The sequence below is a fragment of the Falco cherrug genome, chromosome 1 (genome assembly GCF_023634085.1).
Source record: "Falco cherrug isolate bFalChe1 chromosome 1, bFalChe1.pri, whole genome shotgun sequence".
NCBI classification, from domain to species: domain Eukaryota; kingdom Metazoa; phylum Chordata; class Aves; order Falconiformes; family Falconidae; genus Falco; species Falco cherrug.
The window spans coordinates 115,559,877-115,578,438 of record NC_073697.1 but is presented as its reverse complement, the minus strand read 5'-3'; the positions used below and the strand labels follow the sequence as shown (position 1 = coordinate 115,578,438).

Below are 18,562 nucleotides of genomic sequence, written 5' to 3'. Positions count from 1 at the left end.
ATGAACGAATTGAGGCTGGACCTCAGCAGCCCACAGGGTCCATCACCTTGCTTAAAGTAAATTCACTATTGAACTCTGCTCAGGTTGCTCAGGGTCTGGGGTCTTGAAAACTTCCCAGTTTTGAAGTGCTTGGGGGTTTCCTGGGGGTGGTAGGGTTTGCGTTTGGGTTTTGTGGTTTGCGTTTTCTTGGTCAAGTCAGGGCACCCCCCATTTTAGCATATGCTAACTGTATTTCTTCCGTTAGTACTAGTCTAATACTTGTTTATTTTAATACTTTTAAGTGAGAGCTTTCTACTAAATAGTCCATCAGACCTGGGAGGGGGCCCGGGGGCTACACTGCCCTGAACCCCTGCGGGGGTGGAGGCTCCGGCCGGCCCTGCAGCCCTGGTCTGGCCTCGGGGGAGTCCGGGGCGATCCCCCGTGAGGTGGGGGCACCCCCGTGTGGGGGGGGCTCCCAGGGTCCTGCCAGGCCCATGCAGGGGGCTCGGGGGTGAAGCTACGGGCCCGAGTGCTCAGGAGCCCCGAGAGCGCTGCGGGGCAGGCCCCAGCCCCACGTTCCCCGCAGCGAGGCCCTGTGCCTGCCCCCGCGCACCCTTCCCGGCAGCAGCCCCTGAGACAATCCCTTCCCCAGAGGCGGGTCCGGGGGGAGCAGACCCTCCTCCTCCCGCCCAGCCGCAGCTGCCTCAGCGCCAGGCACAGCCGCCATTCCCGCCCGGCCGCAGGGGCGTGGCGCCGCTCGATCGCTCGGCGCTCCTCACCCGCGGGTGGATGGCCTCTGCGCTCGGCGGGGCTGCCTGGCGCGGTCGGAAGCAGCGGGCGGCCTGTCCGCCGCGGCTCGGCTCGGCTCGGCTGGGGCGGGCTCCCGCGGCGGGGCTGAGGCGGGCGGGCGTCGCCATGGTTTAAAGGGCGGCGGGCGGACGCGAACGGGCAGGAGCCATGAACCTGCTCCCGGCCAACCCGCACGGCAACGGGCTGCTCTACGCCGGCTTCAACCAGGACCACGGTGAGGTGGCGGGGCCGGGCCGCGCCGTGGGAGGGCTGCGGGGCGCGGCGCCGTGAGGGGAGCGGGCCTCGCCGGGCGCGGGGCGGCAGCGCTGAGGCGCCGGGCTCGGCCCTGGGGAGGCGGCGGGAGCCCGCAGCCCGGCGGAGGTGGCCGCCCCTGGCCGGTGAGGGAGCGCGGCGCTGGGGCCGGGCCTGCCGCCGCTCCCGGCCGCGCTGGGTGACCGGCACCGGGCGTGGGCGGTCCCCGCCGGAGGGCCCGTCCCGGGGGGCGCGGGCGGCCCGGCTGCGGCTGGCGGAGTGCCCGGGGCCGGTCGGGGTCGCTGCCGTGGTGGTGCGGGCCCTGCCCCGGGGAGCCGGGGGACTGTGCTGGCGGGGGCTGCGGGACCGGCCTGCGGTTGTGGCTCCGGTGCCTGGACCCGGCCGCTGCGGAGGAGGAGGGGCAGCAGCCGCGTTCAATGTGATCCTCAATCCATCCGCCCCTCGAGCGGCCGTGTGGTGCTTGCTGCGAGTTGCACCGCTTAGAACAGGCGAGCCTCCCTTGAGGAGCTGCATGTGTCTGCCTTCAAACCTGTGCTCAGAGGGATGTTCTTTTGGAATTGCGTTACTGAAAAGGTAACTCGCAAAATATCCCTTTCTCAGCGTAAGCACTTTGCATTCAAAATCAGTGGTGTAACTTATTTTTGTTTCCGGTTGCCTCATTTGTATTTTAAAAATTCCGGATAAAACTACTGGTCATACTGGCAGACAAGTGCAGATACAGGGACTGCTGAAAAGCTTCACTGTATGCTTGGTTTATTCATTTTCTTTTTTTGTAAGAAAGGGGAAGGCCCTTTTCTAGGAAAGGGGTGCATACGCCTCGTCTTGCTTTTGCCATACAAAAATAGCACTAGTCTCATGAGTAAGTGTCATTTTTGTGGAATAAGGAATAGAAGGTCATAATTTTGAAACATCCTTTTGTCGTAACAAGTAATACTCTTGCCTAAGACCATCTTGCAGCTTCTGTCATTGTAGGCTGTAGTTCATATACCTGTTGCTGATGCTTTTGAAGTCATGTGTAGACTTCAATTATAAATTGAACAAATAACAACGAATTATTCTGTTGTTTTTAGTTTTGACATCTCTGATGACGTTTTGTCAGTAGCATATCAAGTTGCTAATGAAGTGAGCTTTTTGGTAACTCTCTTCATGCTATCCTGTTGACTTGAAAACAATAGAATAGTTTGTTTTCCAGCAGCTCTGTTTGTACTTGTTTTCATCTTGCAGTTGCAACAGAGGTGGAAAAAGAGATTTGTGAGGATGAGCTTCATTTCAGATCTGCAGGGGGCTGTAATGAAGCGGTAATGTTTGATGCTTGGCCTGTGATGGGGCTGGGTTATACAGAGAACTGTGTAAGAAGGTAATCTTCTCTTTTACTGCAAAAATGCCTTTAGAACATAATTTTGGTGTTTAAAACTTGTTCCTTGTTGCAGAGGCTTCCTTAAACTCTGTAGCAGTAAATGCAAAATAAACACTTTTTTTTTTTTTAATAAGGTACGTTGGATGTGACATTAAGGGATTTGTCTTGGGAATCTGTGAGCTGACAGTATTCAAATCCCATCTTACCCAGCCTGGCCAGCCTATTGAATAACAACAAAAGCTTGAAGGAAAAACATGTTAGGCTTTCATTGCAGGCTCCTGGAGCTCTCCTGCTTATGAATGATAACTTTTGAATTGTAGGTAGCATGCTAACTTTTTACTAGTTTAGAGCCTTTTTAAAGTGTTAAAGGATAGGTCGTTTTTTGGCTGCTCAAAGAAGAGTAGGTAAGAGGAAAAGCTCACTTCTTCCTTATTGCTTCTACCAAAAATAGAAATATGAGTCATTTGAGTGCTGAAGCTTAGTATAGTGTGGGTGTCTGCATATATTGTCACAATAACCTAATTTCTTAGTAATTTAAGACTAGCCAATCCCATAATGATAGGAAGGTGGGAGGAATGATCTAATAAGTCTTTCCAAGTCTTAACTTCCATGACTGACAAGTGATAAAGCTAGCATCTGCAGTTTTTCTGAAATGTGCTTCCCTTACTGTGTTTTGGGTGATTCTGTATTTCTATATTGGATGCCTTTGCCACTTCTTGTTTTTAAATTAAAAAATAAACAATGTAACCCAAAAAATGGAAGGCACATATTGCCAGGTTTTTCAGTTGTTTTAAAGCAGAATACTCTGACTTTAGGTTCTTAAACTCAAGCTGGTATACTCCTCGTTTCAGGCGCTCTTCTAATGCTTTCAGAAGGACATTAAAGTGCTTTACAGAAACGAATAGACTTAACATCATAATAAATTACCATACCAGAAAGTGTATGTGTAAATTTCTGACAAATTTCCCTTGTGTCACCTTTGTAGTCTAAGGCTGTTTTAAAAGCTGAGGTGTGGACTCGTTTTGGTGTTGAAACACTTGGCTCGTTCATTTCATCTTCTGTAGTGGACTGAAATGCTTAGTTAGCTGTAGGACCCCATCAGTATTAGTAGGATCCTGTGCTTTTATGGCTTTAGAGAAAATTTGCTGTAGTAAGGGAAAATAACGTGGTAGGAACTGCGCCTGTCATAGTCACTTCCCTAGCCTTCACTGTTGCAGTTTCTGGATCTCAGGCCCTAAAGCCTGCAGATTCCTTTACATTAGCATGCCCACTTCAGCTGGTGGCATATTCTAGGCTAGTCATTAATTTAACCCTTCCTTTTTCTTTGTTTTTATAAGAACAAAGCTCACTGTGGCCTCACTGGGGCTGTGGGCGAGTAGTGCTTTTGCTGCAGGAACAAGCACAACTGCAGGTTAGGGTAATAATTCTGTAATCAATTATTTATTTAAAGTATCTGAGTTGTCTTCTGTCAGGGGCTCTTTGACAGCATGTGTGTCCCCTCCTAAAATGAGATGTTAACTTTCTGTGGGAGAAAGCATAGCTATTATTGCAGCAATTCCCTCTTTTGGCAGCCCCTCTGCAGCTCTCTGATACATAAGAGCTTACAAGCCGTAGCAGTCAGGTTTGTGATGCCACTGGTAAATTCTGGGGTCAGTCAGATGGGAAACGCTGGGCTCCAAAGCTGTTCCTGTAACCTGGAATCGAATGAGTAGCAGTAATCTACTTAAATGAGTTTTTTCTCTAGTTTGGCTCAGAGGCTGCTGTGATGGAGACCTTTGTATCTCTGTCAGTAACGATTGACTGTGTGGGCAGTATCGCTGTTGCTCACATTCCCTGTCTCCAGTTAAAACGTAGGTATTCCCAAGGCATTAAAAGCAGCCTACATCTTAGTCACGAGGCTAGCCCTGCAGAAAAGCTGTAGTGGTGGGTGTAGGAAATGTAGTGTCTGCGTTTTATTGCATCAGGAATGCTCCATTTGGGTTTGTTATAAGCTGCTGGTATTAACACAAGTAAAACTTTACAGTGCTCCTTTACTATAGAACACTTTCAGCATCCCCCTCCTTTGTCTCTCCTGGAAGTACAATATTGTGTTATAAAACTGTCACTGGAAAAATAATTATGTGGCTATACACTACAGCTACCAGAAACAGGTTAGTTCACATCCTGTACAGTATTGTTTTATGGAGAGAGAAATGTTTCCATTGTGATTTGCTTTCTAGCTGTCCCAGTAAAGTATACTGCACGAGGGGGCAGCGTGTTGGTGCTGTGCTTCACACCCTTACGTACTGACTGCCAGAGCAAACTGAAGCGTGATGCACGGAGCAGGGAGGAGATAGATGCTTTTAAGTTAACCATATTAATTTTATTTCAATGTGTTTACTGATCTTTGTGTAATTATTATACTCTTGTTAACCACTCTGGTGTGTGTTTACATTTGTAAACAAGAACTTCTGCACGTAATTTATTATAAAATTGTGGACAGGGTGAAGTTGAGTTGAGGGAGTAGGGGGTTTTGTGTGTTTTTCTTTTTTCTTCTTCACTGTTTAGCTAAACTGTTGTACTGTTAGAACAGCCTGGTATGTTGGGTCTGTGACTATAAATAAGAGTTAATTTATTTCCTTTTTACATTGAAGGGTGTGGAGATGGATTGTAGTAGTTTTTCCTTTGTATCTGTGAGTTCAGTGAATAGGAACCCTAAGGATGTTGCCAAACATACTGCCAAAACCCCCACACCTCATAAGATACTGGTCTGTAAAGCAGAGGATGTGTGATGACCTCTTTTTTTTTTATTGTTTTTTGTTGCTCTTGGGTTTTGGTTGGTTGGTTACGTTTTTTTTGGTTGGGTGTATTTTTTTTACAGTGGTCCCACTTGGAATTAAACTCTTGGAAGTATTAAAAAGGAATTTCAAAATGGCTGCATTTTTTTTCCCCGAATTATGGAGGTTTAAAACTAATATAGTTATCAAGATCAAGTTTATTATACATTTTTGTATTGTTACGCAAGAAAGAACATATTTTTTCTGTTTTATTATAACACAGAACTAAGATGTCACCAATTATATTGTTTCTTCCAACCTCTTAACCTGCATCAAGCTATGAGCAGCGGAAGACATGTATTGAATGTTGCTCGCTTGCTATTCAGTGAGCATATGTGATGTATTTTTTTATGGTTTTTATGCAGACCACAAAGACTGTTAGTTGCCTGTGTTGCAGGGACCGTTGCTGGCCGTTTGTGACCGTTAACACCAGGAATACCTGAAACAGTCTCTTGCAGTCTGAGCCTTTTTGCCAGCTGCTGAGCCATCGCTCCACAGCAAACCGGTCCAGTCTTGGGTGTGGGAGATCATGGGTCACCTGGCTATCGGCAGATGGGATGGAGACCTTATGTTAAGAATGAAAACTTCCTTCCCCACCCACCCTGTGATTTTTGGGGACAGAGTTTGGGGAAGGGGTGCATTTAGACATAGCTCCTCAATTTTATTCACGGGGTTCAAATCATTGCAGTCATTGGAGTGCATAAGAATAAAACCAAACTAATTTGAATGTCTGTCTTCCAGTACTTTGAAGATCTTAACTGGATTTTTGATACAGTGCACATAAATTGTGTAGCAACTGATCTTCCATCAGTTTGCCTCTAGCAACAGTAGCTGCTTCTTAATGACTTGTAATTGCTCTAACTTCACACTGGCATTTCTTTATATTAATAACTGCATTCACCCATTAGCAAGTAAAACAGCAGGACAGGATACTGTGACAGATTTCATTAAAAAAGCACATGGATAATTCTATACATAAAAGGAACTAGAATTATTTTCCAGAGTATTTTAGTCTGGCTTCTAATCATTCACTGGTCTAAGCTTAAGCAGTTGGCACAGAATTGTTGGTATCTGACAGTAGAAAGCTCTCATTAGATAGTTCTGAAAAACTGTGTTTGAGAAGCCCTCCGCTGTGGAAACGTGAGCAATGGCTCATACTTCATATAATCTTAATCATGGTGTAAATTCAGCTTGAGTAAGAACAGAGGGCTTTTGCTTCATGATGACCGTTGGACCATAACGGTTAAAATGCAGGTTTCTTTCCCTCTGTAGTGCGTGGGATAGGATACAGATGGGTTGGGAATTGCTCTCCTTTCCTTCCGTTGATTTCTCACCTGTGTAAAAAGAATACTGAGAACTTGCCATAGAGGCCAGCGCAGAGGACAACTTCTGTGAACAGTTTTCACTTGCAATCACTAACAAAGCCTGCAAGTGGTCTTCAGCTTGAGTTTAACAAAGCAGTTGAGTGATGCTGTCTTAACCCTCTGGCTCTTGCTTAGTTCTTGAGTGTATCTTGCATTTACTATATATGTGTGTGTATATATATATGTGCTTTTTACTACAGGATGCTTTGCATGTGGAATGGAAAATGGATTCCGAGTTTATAATGCAGATCCACTCAAAGAAAAAGAGAAACAAGGTAAAGTGCTTACTTATTATAACATGCTAGCTCTGTGTTGGAAGCTCAGCCTCCTCATTTTAATTTTTTTTCCCTATAAGATTTTTGCTTAGCCTTCACTGTTTCATCACTGGAAGGCTTTGAATAAAGCCTCAAGAAAGGAAGTCCATGCTGGTCCCAAAGGAACTCTCACTTATGCCACTGCCTGGTCCAGTGTCTAGGTGCAGTTAATTTGCATAAAGCTGGCTGATGGTGAGTTTCTCTCACCTTCTTGCAAAGGCTGAATTGTGTTAGCTGTTGCTAATGTTTGTAGTCCTGAATAGGAGATCAGTTGCCTAGTTATTCACAAGTGGGAGAAGAGTCGCCGGCTGCAGTGCTATTGCGTGCCATCGAGAAGCTGTGCTGTTCTTGTGCAGTAACCTGGATGGTCTAGCACGATAAGAGCACTGCCTTTTTACGGGGGATCTGAATGTAACAGTTCTGGTACTTGCTTAGAGTATTGCTTGCAAGAGCACTGTAAGCTTAGACCGTTAATGCTCTAAATCTTATAGTCCCTGTATGCTTAAAAAATTTGGGAGGATCTTAAGGTGGTAAACCTACTAACATGTCTTAACAGAAATTACTAGATGAGTTATATTAACAAGTAGTGGGGCTTTTGCTCAGAAGGCAAACGTAACTGAATCAAAATAAGGGAAAATGAAACCTAGCCTTGTTATCCTAACCCTAAATATAGGAAAAAAAGCTGCTGTGCTGAACAGGTTCCCTAGCACTTCCAGCCTGTGGTGATAAAAAGGTTTTAATGAAAGAAAAAATGCATTTAAAATAGCATTTCCTATGAAACCAGGCATGCTTTCACTTTTGGTGCTGTAACAGATTTTAGTCACTGTTCGTGTGGCCAAAGCTGATTAGGTATTTTCTATTCGTAATAGTAAATTATTCCATAAGCAACATGTCTTGGGGCTGTCATCTGTGATAGCATGCTAAAAGGGTCAGAATTCAGCTTGAAGTCCTATTGAGTTCTTTGTCAGATCTGTCCCTGCCAGTAGCTCTGGACATACTTCCAGGATTCCTGTGGTGAAATGTTTCTTATGAGTCAGATTGCCTTTTTCCTGTGGATTCTGAGAGGTCAGGCTGTACTGGCTGCATAGGTACACAGAGAAATATTGTTCATCTTTCATGTGTATTTAAACCTACCTGAGATGGTCCCAGATAGAGCTTCTTTGATTTCTGTAACCGGGTATGAAACTAAGTCTTAACAGTTACACCGTGGCTTGTCTGTCTTGCATCGAGGGGTTCCATTAAATTCCCCATCCAAGCATCACCTGTCAGAACTGTAAAGGTAATGATTAAAGTGTTCTAACATAGATTCAGAACACATTGCGTGTTCTTAAATTGTCTTGGGTTATCATTCATAAATATTTTAAGACTTTTTGTTGCGGTGATAATACCACTTGGTAATAAAATGTGCTTTGTGCTTTAAATGCTTTAATGGAGTTAAAGAGGAGGATCTGGTGCACAAGTGGGTAGTGTCCAAATACAACTGTTCAGGAAGGAAGCTCGGCACTCAGAAGTGTTGGAAAGAAACCACAAGGGCTTGTAAGACATCCAGGGCTTCACTGCTCCAGTAGGAATATCTTTCCAGGCATTGTTGTATGCTCAGGTCCCAACGTAAATTCTTCATCCAGATGTACTGCAGTGCTGCTTAACGTCTAACTGAACCTCCCTTGTCTTACCCTTCGTGGATATGTCTGCATCTTTCCATGGTAGTGCTTCCTCCCAGCTTCTCAGACACTTCAGCTGTTTTCTCCCATCCCTTTTTCTGACAGTAGGTCTCTCTTGAGTCCTTGTAAAACTTCAGTTTTTTCTCTAGCTTTGAAAGAGTTTTGTCCACCTTCCCCACTGCAACCTGCCCGTGCATGGGAGGTATTGGACAGCCTTTTAAAGGAGAAGTTTGCTTTTACCTCTGCTCAGCTACCTTGAAAGCCAGAGTTACGGCCTCTCCTGGCAGTTCAGTTCCCTCTCCTCAGTGGAGTGCCAGGCATCCCTCTAAGCTACGTAAACAAAGCCAAGACCCCACTCAAATGTCATCAAATAGAAATATTCTGTTATAAAAGGCTCTGGCTGATACGTTTTTCTTCCACCTGCACCGTAAGCATAGTGCATTCTACTTCCTCTGCAGTTGATGCTTAAAAAGAAAAAAACCCACCCTTAAATGAGAAGCTGCTGTGCCAGCTGATCTGTTTTGCTTTCCCTAAGTTTCCTGCATCACTGAATGGGGGCTCACTGGAGCTGAACCGTATTTCTTACCTTTACTAACAGCTATGGGTTTGCTCCAGAAAACAGCACTAGAGTTGTGTACGTCAGTTATATTTATGTGCGTTTGCCACCTTTCTTCAAATCCTCGAAGTCTATAAAGACAAATTTCCGTGCAAATAAAAAGGTTCATGGCTAATGAATACTGTTGGTGTTTTTCTAAATGCGTGGCATTAGCATAATAGAGCAACACCAGCCTTGAAATACGTGTGTGTGTGAGAGGAATGAATCTGAGCAAACTGGACAGTCTTTGTAAACATACTTACACACCCACTCTCTTACAGAAATTACCAAGCTGCCATGATGCTGCTGCTTGATCTCCTCTCATGCAGCATGTTTTAATATCACTTTTAAACCTTGCTGCGTTTTTTTCTGTAAATGAAAACGAGGCCTGTAACAACAGTAGTGATCTTCATTGCTGTGAAAAATAACTTTGCTGAGAATCCTAATTTTAAACAAGCACCAAAAAAAATATAATCAAACAAACAAAAAAGTCCTGCCCTTTTAGTTAAGATTTCCTGTCTGTCACTCTTGGAGGATTTTCTGGTTTTTAAGGTCAGCCAGGGTAGGAAGATACTATTCTTCTCAGGTGCCCAAGAGATGTGCTAGATAATGCCAGCTTTTCTTGTAATTGTGGTAAAAAATAGATGGCATTTTAAGAGGTTCTGACACTAATAAAATACATTTGTCTTCCAGAATTTCTAGAAGGTGGTGTTGGCCATGTCGAAATGTTATTTCGTTGCAACTATTTAGCACTAGTAGGTGGAGGAAAAAAGCCGAAGTACCCACCCAACAAAGGTGAGTCTCGAGGGATGGATGTTGTAAATGTTTGCCTTGCTCTGTGTGAAACTGCCCAAAGAACTCCCAAACCAAATGACTTGAGCTGGGTCTGGTATTCTGAAGGTTATAGGGGATGTTGCAGCAGGTTTAAGTAAACATAGTGAAGTTAAGTTGCATCGCTACTGGTGCAGCGTTAACAGGTGTTTATCTGCCATGACCAGTCTCCAAGACCTGGTAATGACATCCTGACCACTCACAGTTAACTTGGCAAAGGGACTCTGGCTCAGCAGCCTGAGGGGGACAAGGTCCCTGGCTGGCAAGCTTTGTAGGAGAACATGCTACACTTTCTGACTGCTGCCTTAGTTCTTTGATAACCCGCAAAGCAAAACAGAAAAGCTGATTGTCTTAGAAAAATGTATTTTTATTGTCAGCTTTTGTGGTTAGATTTTAGCAGCTCCTACCTGTGTGATTCATTGCGTGAAAGAGTGGGTTGATATGTAGTAGCTAAGTACCTTCTGCTTAGCAGGATGCTGCTCTGTAGCTGCTCAGCTGTTGGGTGCACCTCTTGATTAGCCTTCTCAGACACGAGAGGTTGTTATAAGGGAGACAGTGTGGATCTTAGATACACCTTGGTGATCTAATGTTATCTCTGCGCTGTTCTAGTGATGATCTGGGATGACCTGAAGAAGAAGACTGTCATTGAGATAGAGTTTTCGACAGAAGTCAAAGCAGTTAAGCTGCGAAGAGATAGGTAGGTACAGCAGATGTTCCAAACACACAGCTTTGTTTTGTACGCTGTACTTACTCATTTCCAGCGGTTTGTAGAAAGAAAAAGTTCCAGCTTTAACACCAGCCATTAAAGGTAGAACAGGCTTTTGGGGGCAAGCATTAGGTGTAACGGATCACAGCTCGGGTATACTGGTATCTGGAACCTTGGGGAAAAGGCTTTCTGGCCCCCTAATGTGGGGAAACATTCTCACATGCCTACTGCTGTTTTCTAGGAGTGTGAAGGGAATTTCAAGCAGATCTCTAGAGCAAGAGCATCTGTTAACAGCTGGAGCCTGTGTATGTGTGGGCGGAGGGGTTCTGCTGTCACAGCTTTGGATGGAAGTGCTTTGTAGGCTCACAGTTGTGTGTTTTTTACAAGGGGGAGAGTATAGCCATTAAATCAGTTGAAATCCTTTGTCAATCTGAATTAATGTCCCTGTTTACCCACCCCAAGTCATAGGAACTTCTTGTCTGTTTCAGAATTGTGGTAGTCTTGGACTCGATGATTAAAGTTTTCACATTCACACACAATCCCCACCAGTTGCACGTCTTTGAAACCTGCTACAACCCTAAAGGTTAGTTGTGTGTCTGGGCTGGGGAATGGAAGCAAGTTTATTCTGTTCTTGACACGCTATTTATCTGTAACTGCCTGAATTAGTTATCTATTACATCATTAAATGGTTAACTTACTGCATGATAGTCGTGTCCTTTGAAGATGCTTTTGTTTATTAATGAATTCTAATAACCATTTTATACTTGGCACAGAAAAGCTTTTTCATGTACTCCTGTTATGTTATAGATTTGATTTCTATAAGAGCTATGTTTTCTGTTGTAAAGAACCTGTAAACTTGAGGTACTTTGTGCTGAAGGCTTAATTATAAACACAAACTGAAGTGCCTCGTTCCTCTTTTCTAATAGAGCTGGAACTGTCTAGCAAATAATTTTCTACAGGATCAAAACCCGCCTAATTAGCAAATTGATACTGTTCTTTTTAAATAGCAAGGTATGGCTCTGTCTCTTGCTGAAACGAGCAGAGGGTATCTGTCCCAAGCCAAGCCGAGTACTGGTGCCACGGGCTAAGTACCGTGTTGTGCGGTGACACCAGCTGTAGGCTCCGGGCGGCACGGGAGGGATAGGGCCTGGGGGTGACCGAAGGGTTTGTTGCAGTAGGATTTACTGAAAAATGGAGGTGTGTCTGGAAGGGGAGCCTCGAGGCGGGGGAGATGGGCACGCTCCCGTGGCAGGTGCACACTTAAGAGCAGGGGTGTAAGGGAGGGTCTGAAACTTGGGGGGTAGAACAGCTGCGTGAGTGACTGCCTCCCAGCACAGCAGGCCCTGCTGTGGAGGTGCACGCGGCCTGCCCGAGGAGGCCGAGGGAGCTGGGCCTGCGCACTTAAGTAAAGCGGAGGCTGCGATGGGCTGGTGGCAGCTGGTGGCTTACAGCTACCTGAAGGACAGTTACGGAAATGATGGGGCCAAACTCCTCTTGATGGTACCAGACAGTAGAAAGAGGGGTGCTGGCCATGCTTGATGGAGTGGGAGGATCAGCTTGGCCATGGGGAAGATGTTCTGCCCCCACCCAGGAGGTTACTTAGGCCTGGAGTCCCTGTCTTTGGAGGTTTCCACACCCGCTAGAAGCGCCGATGGAACGGCTGGCCGCGCTAAGTGCAGGTCTGGCAGGCTGGCTGACGTACAGGCCGCTGGTGCAGGGTGGAAGGTGCAGAAGTACGTTGTTTCTTGTGACACCCACCTCTTGCTCTGCGAGCTGTGGACTGAGTTTGCAGGAATTTACTTGGTGTCAGCAGAACACCTGGCAGGGATTGTGATTTACCTTAACTGGTCTGCAAAAAGTTATGAAGAAAAAAAGTGCAAGTGCTGTAAGAACCAGGTTCAAGCATGAATTACTAATAATCGGTTCTACTGATGGAAGAGAAACTAAAGTATCGCCTATTATAAACTCTTACCCTTTTTGAGCTGCTAAGGAGACTTCTTTTTTTTTATTTTTTTTTTTAAATAGCTTTGCTGTAACAGACTGATGGAGCTGATCTCTGAAAACATCCAGATTTTGGATAACCACAACTAGATAACTTTGAAATAAAGTGATGAGAGCAAGTTAAAATTATGCTACTCCCCTACTTCTCTGTGCTCTGCACTTATGGACGGATACTGCAATAGCCATTAAAATGAAATTCTGATTTACTACATGTATGTTTTATTCTGAAGTTACTGATATTTTAGAAACTTTGTTTGAAAACTTTATTTGGTTATGGAAACTACACAGTTGTTATCTTCTTGTTTGTTTGTTTTCTTGTCTTTTAGGTCTCTGTGTCCTTTGTCCAAATAGTAATAATTCCCTTCTTGCATTTCCTGGAACACACACTGGGCATGTGCAGATAGTGGATCTGGCTAATACAGAAAAGCCTCCTGTAGACATACCGGCTCACGAAGGAGTCTTGAGCTGTATAGCTTTAAACCTGCAGGGAACAAGAATTGCAACGGCATCAGAAAAAGTAAGAATAATACCCTCCTACCTCTGACTTACTGTGTGTTCTAGTGCAGTACGTCCTTCTAAAATAGGAAGGCGCATCCTTTTGTAGGAAAGGCATAGAAATCACTAACCGGAAGACTCCTCCTTGAAACACCCATTCTCGGTCTGTCTTTGTCTTTACTGCTCCTTTGGGATACTGAAGAGCAATCCCCAGGCTGTGCCCAGGGTGGTGGTCATGTTGTAGCTGACTGTAGCAATGAGCGTTCAGTGACATTTGCATAAGATCTGGCCCAGGCAATTCACATGTTTCATGTGTTCTCCAATAAATACTATTAATTTTAAAAGTAAAGGGGATGGGGGGAAGGTTACTTCCGTTCTTTCACCTTTGTTATCTTCTGCTTAAATTCACCTTAAAACCACAGGCTAAAGAACTGGCATTCTGGAGGACTTAAGTTTTGCTGTGGCCTAACTCCTGTTACGGCCCTGGAGGGAGGCGTGCTGCCTGCCGCTTTCTCATACACACTCTGCAGATGTTTTCATACAGAGTGTAGATGATAAAATGATTCTGGGAATATTTACCAAATTGTGTGTGGTCATATGTTCGGTAGGGCCAAAGGGCACAACACGCTGACAAACCCCTGAAGTTACTGCACAGCACGAATCCCTTTGGGCTGTGCTGATGCAGAGGGATGTAGGAAGAACGCAAAGCAAGTCACAGACCTGCCGTCTCTGTGGGAACCTGAGTGCAGCCAAGCTAGCGAGCGTCATATCCCAAAGTTCAGCGGGTTCCAAAGTGTCCCAAGTTACGCAAGGCAGAGGTACCCATCCGCCTGAGGCGAGCTGAGCACTCGCTACCTTCTTCCACTCAGCTGAAATGAGTTTCTCAAGGGAAAATTAAATCAATCCAACAACAAGCCAAATTAAAAAGTTTTAAAAAAGCAAATGCAGCCATAGCCTCTCTTAACTATGCTTAATTACTGCATGTCTTCTAAACACAGCTCTTAGAACTGCCAACTCCATTGCTAAATAGAGTAACAATCTGCTGGATTTGTATTGACATTCCTTTTTTTTGCATGAAGTTCAAATGGCATTTTCAGACTGAAACAGGAGAAGGGGCACACTGCCATACAGAGCACGCTGCCGTAGCGGACACGCTGTAAGCAACAGCTCGAGCTGGTGTCTTAAAACTAAGCTGCTGTTTCCTTGAACCTGTCTCTGCTGGGTTCTGTTCCTTACTGCTGTGTGACTGGAGAGACGCATTTATTAACCAGGTCTATAACACAAACTGTAGGTGACAATCTATACCTGCTCTTCATCAGACGACAGTACTGCTGCATTGTTGAGCACGTTATTTGGGATATGCTGACGTGTTTTACATCTCTGGTGCCAAGCATCGTTTACTCTTAATTGCAGTACGGTTTCCAGGGCAGTATTCTGCCTGTAACCTGACTGTTATGGGGTCTCTCAGCTTTGGATCAATACAGATAACGAGCATGTGACAGGTAACTAATTCTGCTAGATTAGTTCAACTGAACTACTTAGAAGGCAAGATGATCCACAGCCTGATTAGCGGGTGGAAAAAAAATGGCACCATAGAGTGCTGGCTGTGGGGAGCAAGAGAGAAAGGGTTCACAGAACCTGGGCACAAAAGGCTGCACCAGTCTAATCTTTGCAAACTAATGCCAGGGCCGCACTCGTGCTTCAGAATGTCACGTGGAAGGAGCTTACTTAGTCGAGCAGCTAAGTAACAAGATGGTATAGCGAAGCATTCTAATGTTGTGATAGTGTGGGGGGAGATGAGTATTCTTCCCCAAAATTGAGAGGTTCTCTCAAATGTACCAAGATGAAAACCCCGGTGGCGTACACGGGCATGCTGGGCAGAGATGGAATTTTAGGATGCATTAACAGATGTGAGAGCCTTCTGGTTTTCCTAATGTAACGCCTGATTCCTTTTCAAGGGGACCCTCATAAGAATATTTGATACTTCATCAGGGCATTTAATTCAGGAGCTCCGAAGAGGATCACAGGCAGCCAATATATACTGGTATGTTTAATCGCTTCTTATTTGTCTTCTTGCGGGTGCCGCTGTGCTGAGGCACCCAGGGCAGCTTCAACAAGCCAGGGGAGGGCACGCTGCCACGGGCACACGGCAGAATTGGCTGGGCCTGGCCGCCTCCCCTCCGCCCGGCGCTGCTCACCGGAGAGCAGTGGCTGGCAGCTGGGTGAAGCCTGGCGCAGGTTGGAGGGGCTGGGGCAGACACGCGCGTGCTGCCAGCCCCGCTCCTCTGCGCCCAACAAAAGGGAGCTGGGGGCACCCTCCGACTTGGCACCGCAGTGTGCGGATGCAGCGATGCAGTGTAACGCTTCCCAGAGAGACGAGAGACTGGGACGGGCGAGTGGGCGCTGGTTACAGCACGCGCCGCTCTGCGCGCGACAGCCCAAGGCAGAAGTTTGACTCTTAACTCGCTGCAGGGAGCAGCTCTCCCTGGAGAGGGTAAAGGGCCGTTTGCCGAGCCCCGTGCTGGGGCAGGTGGGGCTCGTTTTCTCCAATACCTGCCCGCTCCCCACGGGAGAGGTCGTGCGTTTTCTTCCAGCAGCAGTGGCACGGCCCACACGGCTGGTGCCAGTTCGATGAGCCACACTCTCCGCTCACGGCTGAAGGGGCTGGTCACCCTGGCAGCGCAGTAGCTCTGCAGTGGAGGTGGCCCAGCTGCTCCAGGAGAGGAGCTGTGACCCCCTGCGTGCCGCAGCCCCTGGCCTGCTGGGCTGGCAGCGCCTCTAGGCCCCTGCAGCAGGGGAGCTGTGTATGCCGGCTGCTGCCGGTGTGTGCCGGCACACGCTGTGTGGTTATCCACATTTGCATGTGTAAATACTGTAACCGTCTCTGTTCTCTACAGTATTAACTTCAATCAGGATGCTTCCCTCATCTGCGTGTCCAGCGACCATGGCACAGTGCATATTTTTGCTGCAGAAGACCCTAAAAGAAATAAGCAGTCAAGGTAGGGTTTGAGCCAGTCAGAAGTCTCGGGGGGGCGGGGGGGGGCTGGGCAGGGTGTTCTTGACCTTTTAACACTGGTCTTGTCAAGGAGTCACAAATACCTGCGCTACTGGAGGTGGCGAGATTAATTTGCTGCGCTTGAGTGACGGTGCAGACTGAGGACTGTAGAGCAGCTGCCCCGTGTCGGCTGTCCTCTGTGGAGCTGTAACTCCCAGCAGCAGGTTAGGGTGGGGTTTAGTGGCTGTCTTAACAGGAACATACTTTGGGGATACTTCCCATAAAGCAGTCTCTACTGACAATCAATCCTTCTGGCGGTTTTTGCAGACACTTAAAAGTATAAAGCCGAGAAGGCAGTTGTAGGGTCTCCCTTCCCTAGAAGGAGAATTGTGTGTATTAGCCGGTACGTGGAAGAAGACAATAAAAAGTCCATCAAGCAGCACTTAGTGAGAACTGCTGGGACATGCGAACAAGTCGCAGCGTTCAAAGTCACCACCTTACTAAGTTGTTATGCTTTTTTTTTTTTTTTTCTCTCTCTCTCTTCCAGTTTGGCCTCTGCCAGCTTTCTCCCCAAATACTTCAGTTCCAAATGGAGTTTTTCCAAATTTCAGGTTCCCTCAGGCTCTCCGTGCATTTGTGCCTTTGGAACAGAGCCAAACGCTGTCATAGGTAAGTACTGGCGGCTGCCCCAGGTTCTGTCGGGAGAGCCAGGTTTGAACTACAGCGGCTCCAATGCTCGGGCGAGGCGGTGCCGCACGGCTGCGTCGGCAGAGAGCAGCGCTCCGGCCGCTCGGCACGCCAAGGGAGCAGGCTCGAGCGGTGCCTGGGCTGGAGGGAAGTGGGTGCAGAGCTGGGCTGGCCGTGCTGCCCACAGGCACTGCGGGAGTTCTCGTGGTGGGCGAGGTCAGCTCCAACCAAAGGAGCAGAACTGCGCTCCAGGGACAGCGGAACTAACGCGTGTGTTTCCATTGCAGCAATTTGTGCGGATGGCAGCTACTACAAGTTCTTATTCAACCAAAAAGGGGAATGCTCAAGGGACGTCTATGCTCAGTTTCTAGAAATGACGGATGACAAGCTCTGACGGAGTTGAGGGGAGCACAGGGGTCAAAGTACTGCCTTGGCTGTGCCGCAGCTTTGGAAGGACATGTACGAATGTCTAATACTGATCAAGTTTAGCAGACCTCACTGAGAAGCCTGGCCCAACGTGATCACAAGCTCTGAAGTAGTGGACTACATATGTTTATTTTCATTTCTGCAAGTATTCGTCATTAAAATCTCTTTGGGTTACTGTCATCAACTCAAGTTTTCAAGATGTGGCTTTCAACAAGCTTGTGCCTGTTGGGTTTCTCTTACCTGAACTGTGCCATGACTCCCGTTCCACACGAGTGCCTGCCACCCCGCGGGGGCTGGACAGAGTACAGCTAGCCTTAGAAAAGGGAGGTGAAAACTGAAGATTTTAGGCATTGCTTTACTTCCGCCGAGTGGCTGGGGGTGGGGGGGAATACCAGGGATCACGCTCAAGTCAACGTCGATGCTCGGCTACAGGAGCAGGGGCGAGCAGGGGCGCTGCCTTCCCTGCCCCGGGGGAATGGAAGGGAGACGAGCGCGGAGCCACGCTCCTCCTCTGCGCTGGGGTGCGCTGGGGCTGGGGGTCGTGTGGCCACAGGCTGCTGCTCACATGCACCCGCTGGAGCTGAGTGATCAGCACCAGTTGTCAAAGGTGCCAAACAGCACTGGGTGGCCGCAGGCAGAGCGGGGCACTGGCTGCCCCCCGCTCGGGACGGGCACACGGGGCTCCTGGAGTGGCGATTCCCTCTGGAACGCCACAGCCGGCCCAGCTGGGGGACGGGACAGGCCACTTACACACCCAGCACAACAAATGAACATCTGCGATGGCTTTAAACTTGCAAACTTAATTTTTTTTTTTTTTTTCTTTAGTTGGATATGTTGCTTACTAAATGCTGTTGGCCTAGGGACAGTTAGGTTAGACTAAACTGACTGACTTGTAAACTCTTTCCCAAAATTGTTACCTGGCAATTAATAGTTCCTGCTGAACTAATGCACAGACACACAACTAGGACCTGACGGCCACAAGCTCCGCAGCACCCAGTACCCGGGGGGGAAGGTCCTGCTCCGCTGCCATCGAATGTCACAGATGCTTCAACTCTGCCACGCCTGTTCACTCTTTTAAGATTTAGCTGCAAATCTAAATTTGACAAGTTTCTTGTAGCATCACGTAACATACTAAGGACTAACTTCTACGCAGATTTTGATGTCAAGGTTGCATGTTGCTTTTATGTGTATTTAACCACAGAAATTGTTTTGCACACTTATTTGTAATATGTTATTTCTTTTAAATAAAAAGTAACTAATTTTGCTGTATTCC

At 46.8% G+C, this 18,562-nt stretch overlaps 1 protein-coding gene across 4 annotated transcripts; it reads left to right on the top strand.

Annotated features, from left to right (window-relative positions):
• The first annotated feature begins 779 nt into the window (after window positions 1-779).
• WDR45B (WD repeat domain 45B) lies at window positions 780-18,558 on the top strand. Of its 4 annotated transcripts, none has more exons than XM_055722564.1 (10): window positions 780-1,003; window positions 6,779-6,853; window positions 9,842-9,943; window positions 10,589-10,676; window positions 11,174-11,268; window positions 13,013-13,203; window positions 15,140-15,225; window positions 16,079-16,180; window positions 16,788-16,845; window positions 17,151-17,290. In XM_055722564.1, exons 1-9 carry the CDS (start codon window positions 937-939, stop codon window positions 16,843-16,845), a joined length of 864 nt encoding a protein of 287 aa, XP_055578539.1. In that variant the 5' UTR covers window positions 780-936; the 3' UTR covers window positions 17,151-17,290. The 4 variants fall into 4 exon arrangements, with proteins under 4 accessions (XP_055578539.1, XP_055578527.1, XP_055578533.1 ...); XM_055722552.1 differs by having other exon boundaries at window positions 782-1,003; window positions 16,724-16,845; window positions 17,151-18,558; XM_055722558.1 differs by lacking the exon at window positions 780-1,003 and adding an exon at window positions 2,300-2,398 and having other exon boundaries at window positions 16,724-16,845; window positions 17,151-18,558.
• Window positions 18,559-18,562: the final 4 nt, after the last annotated feature.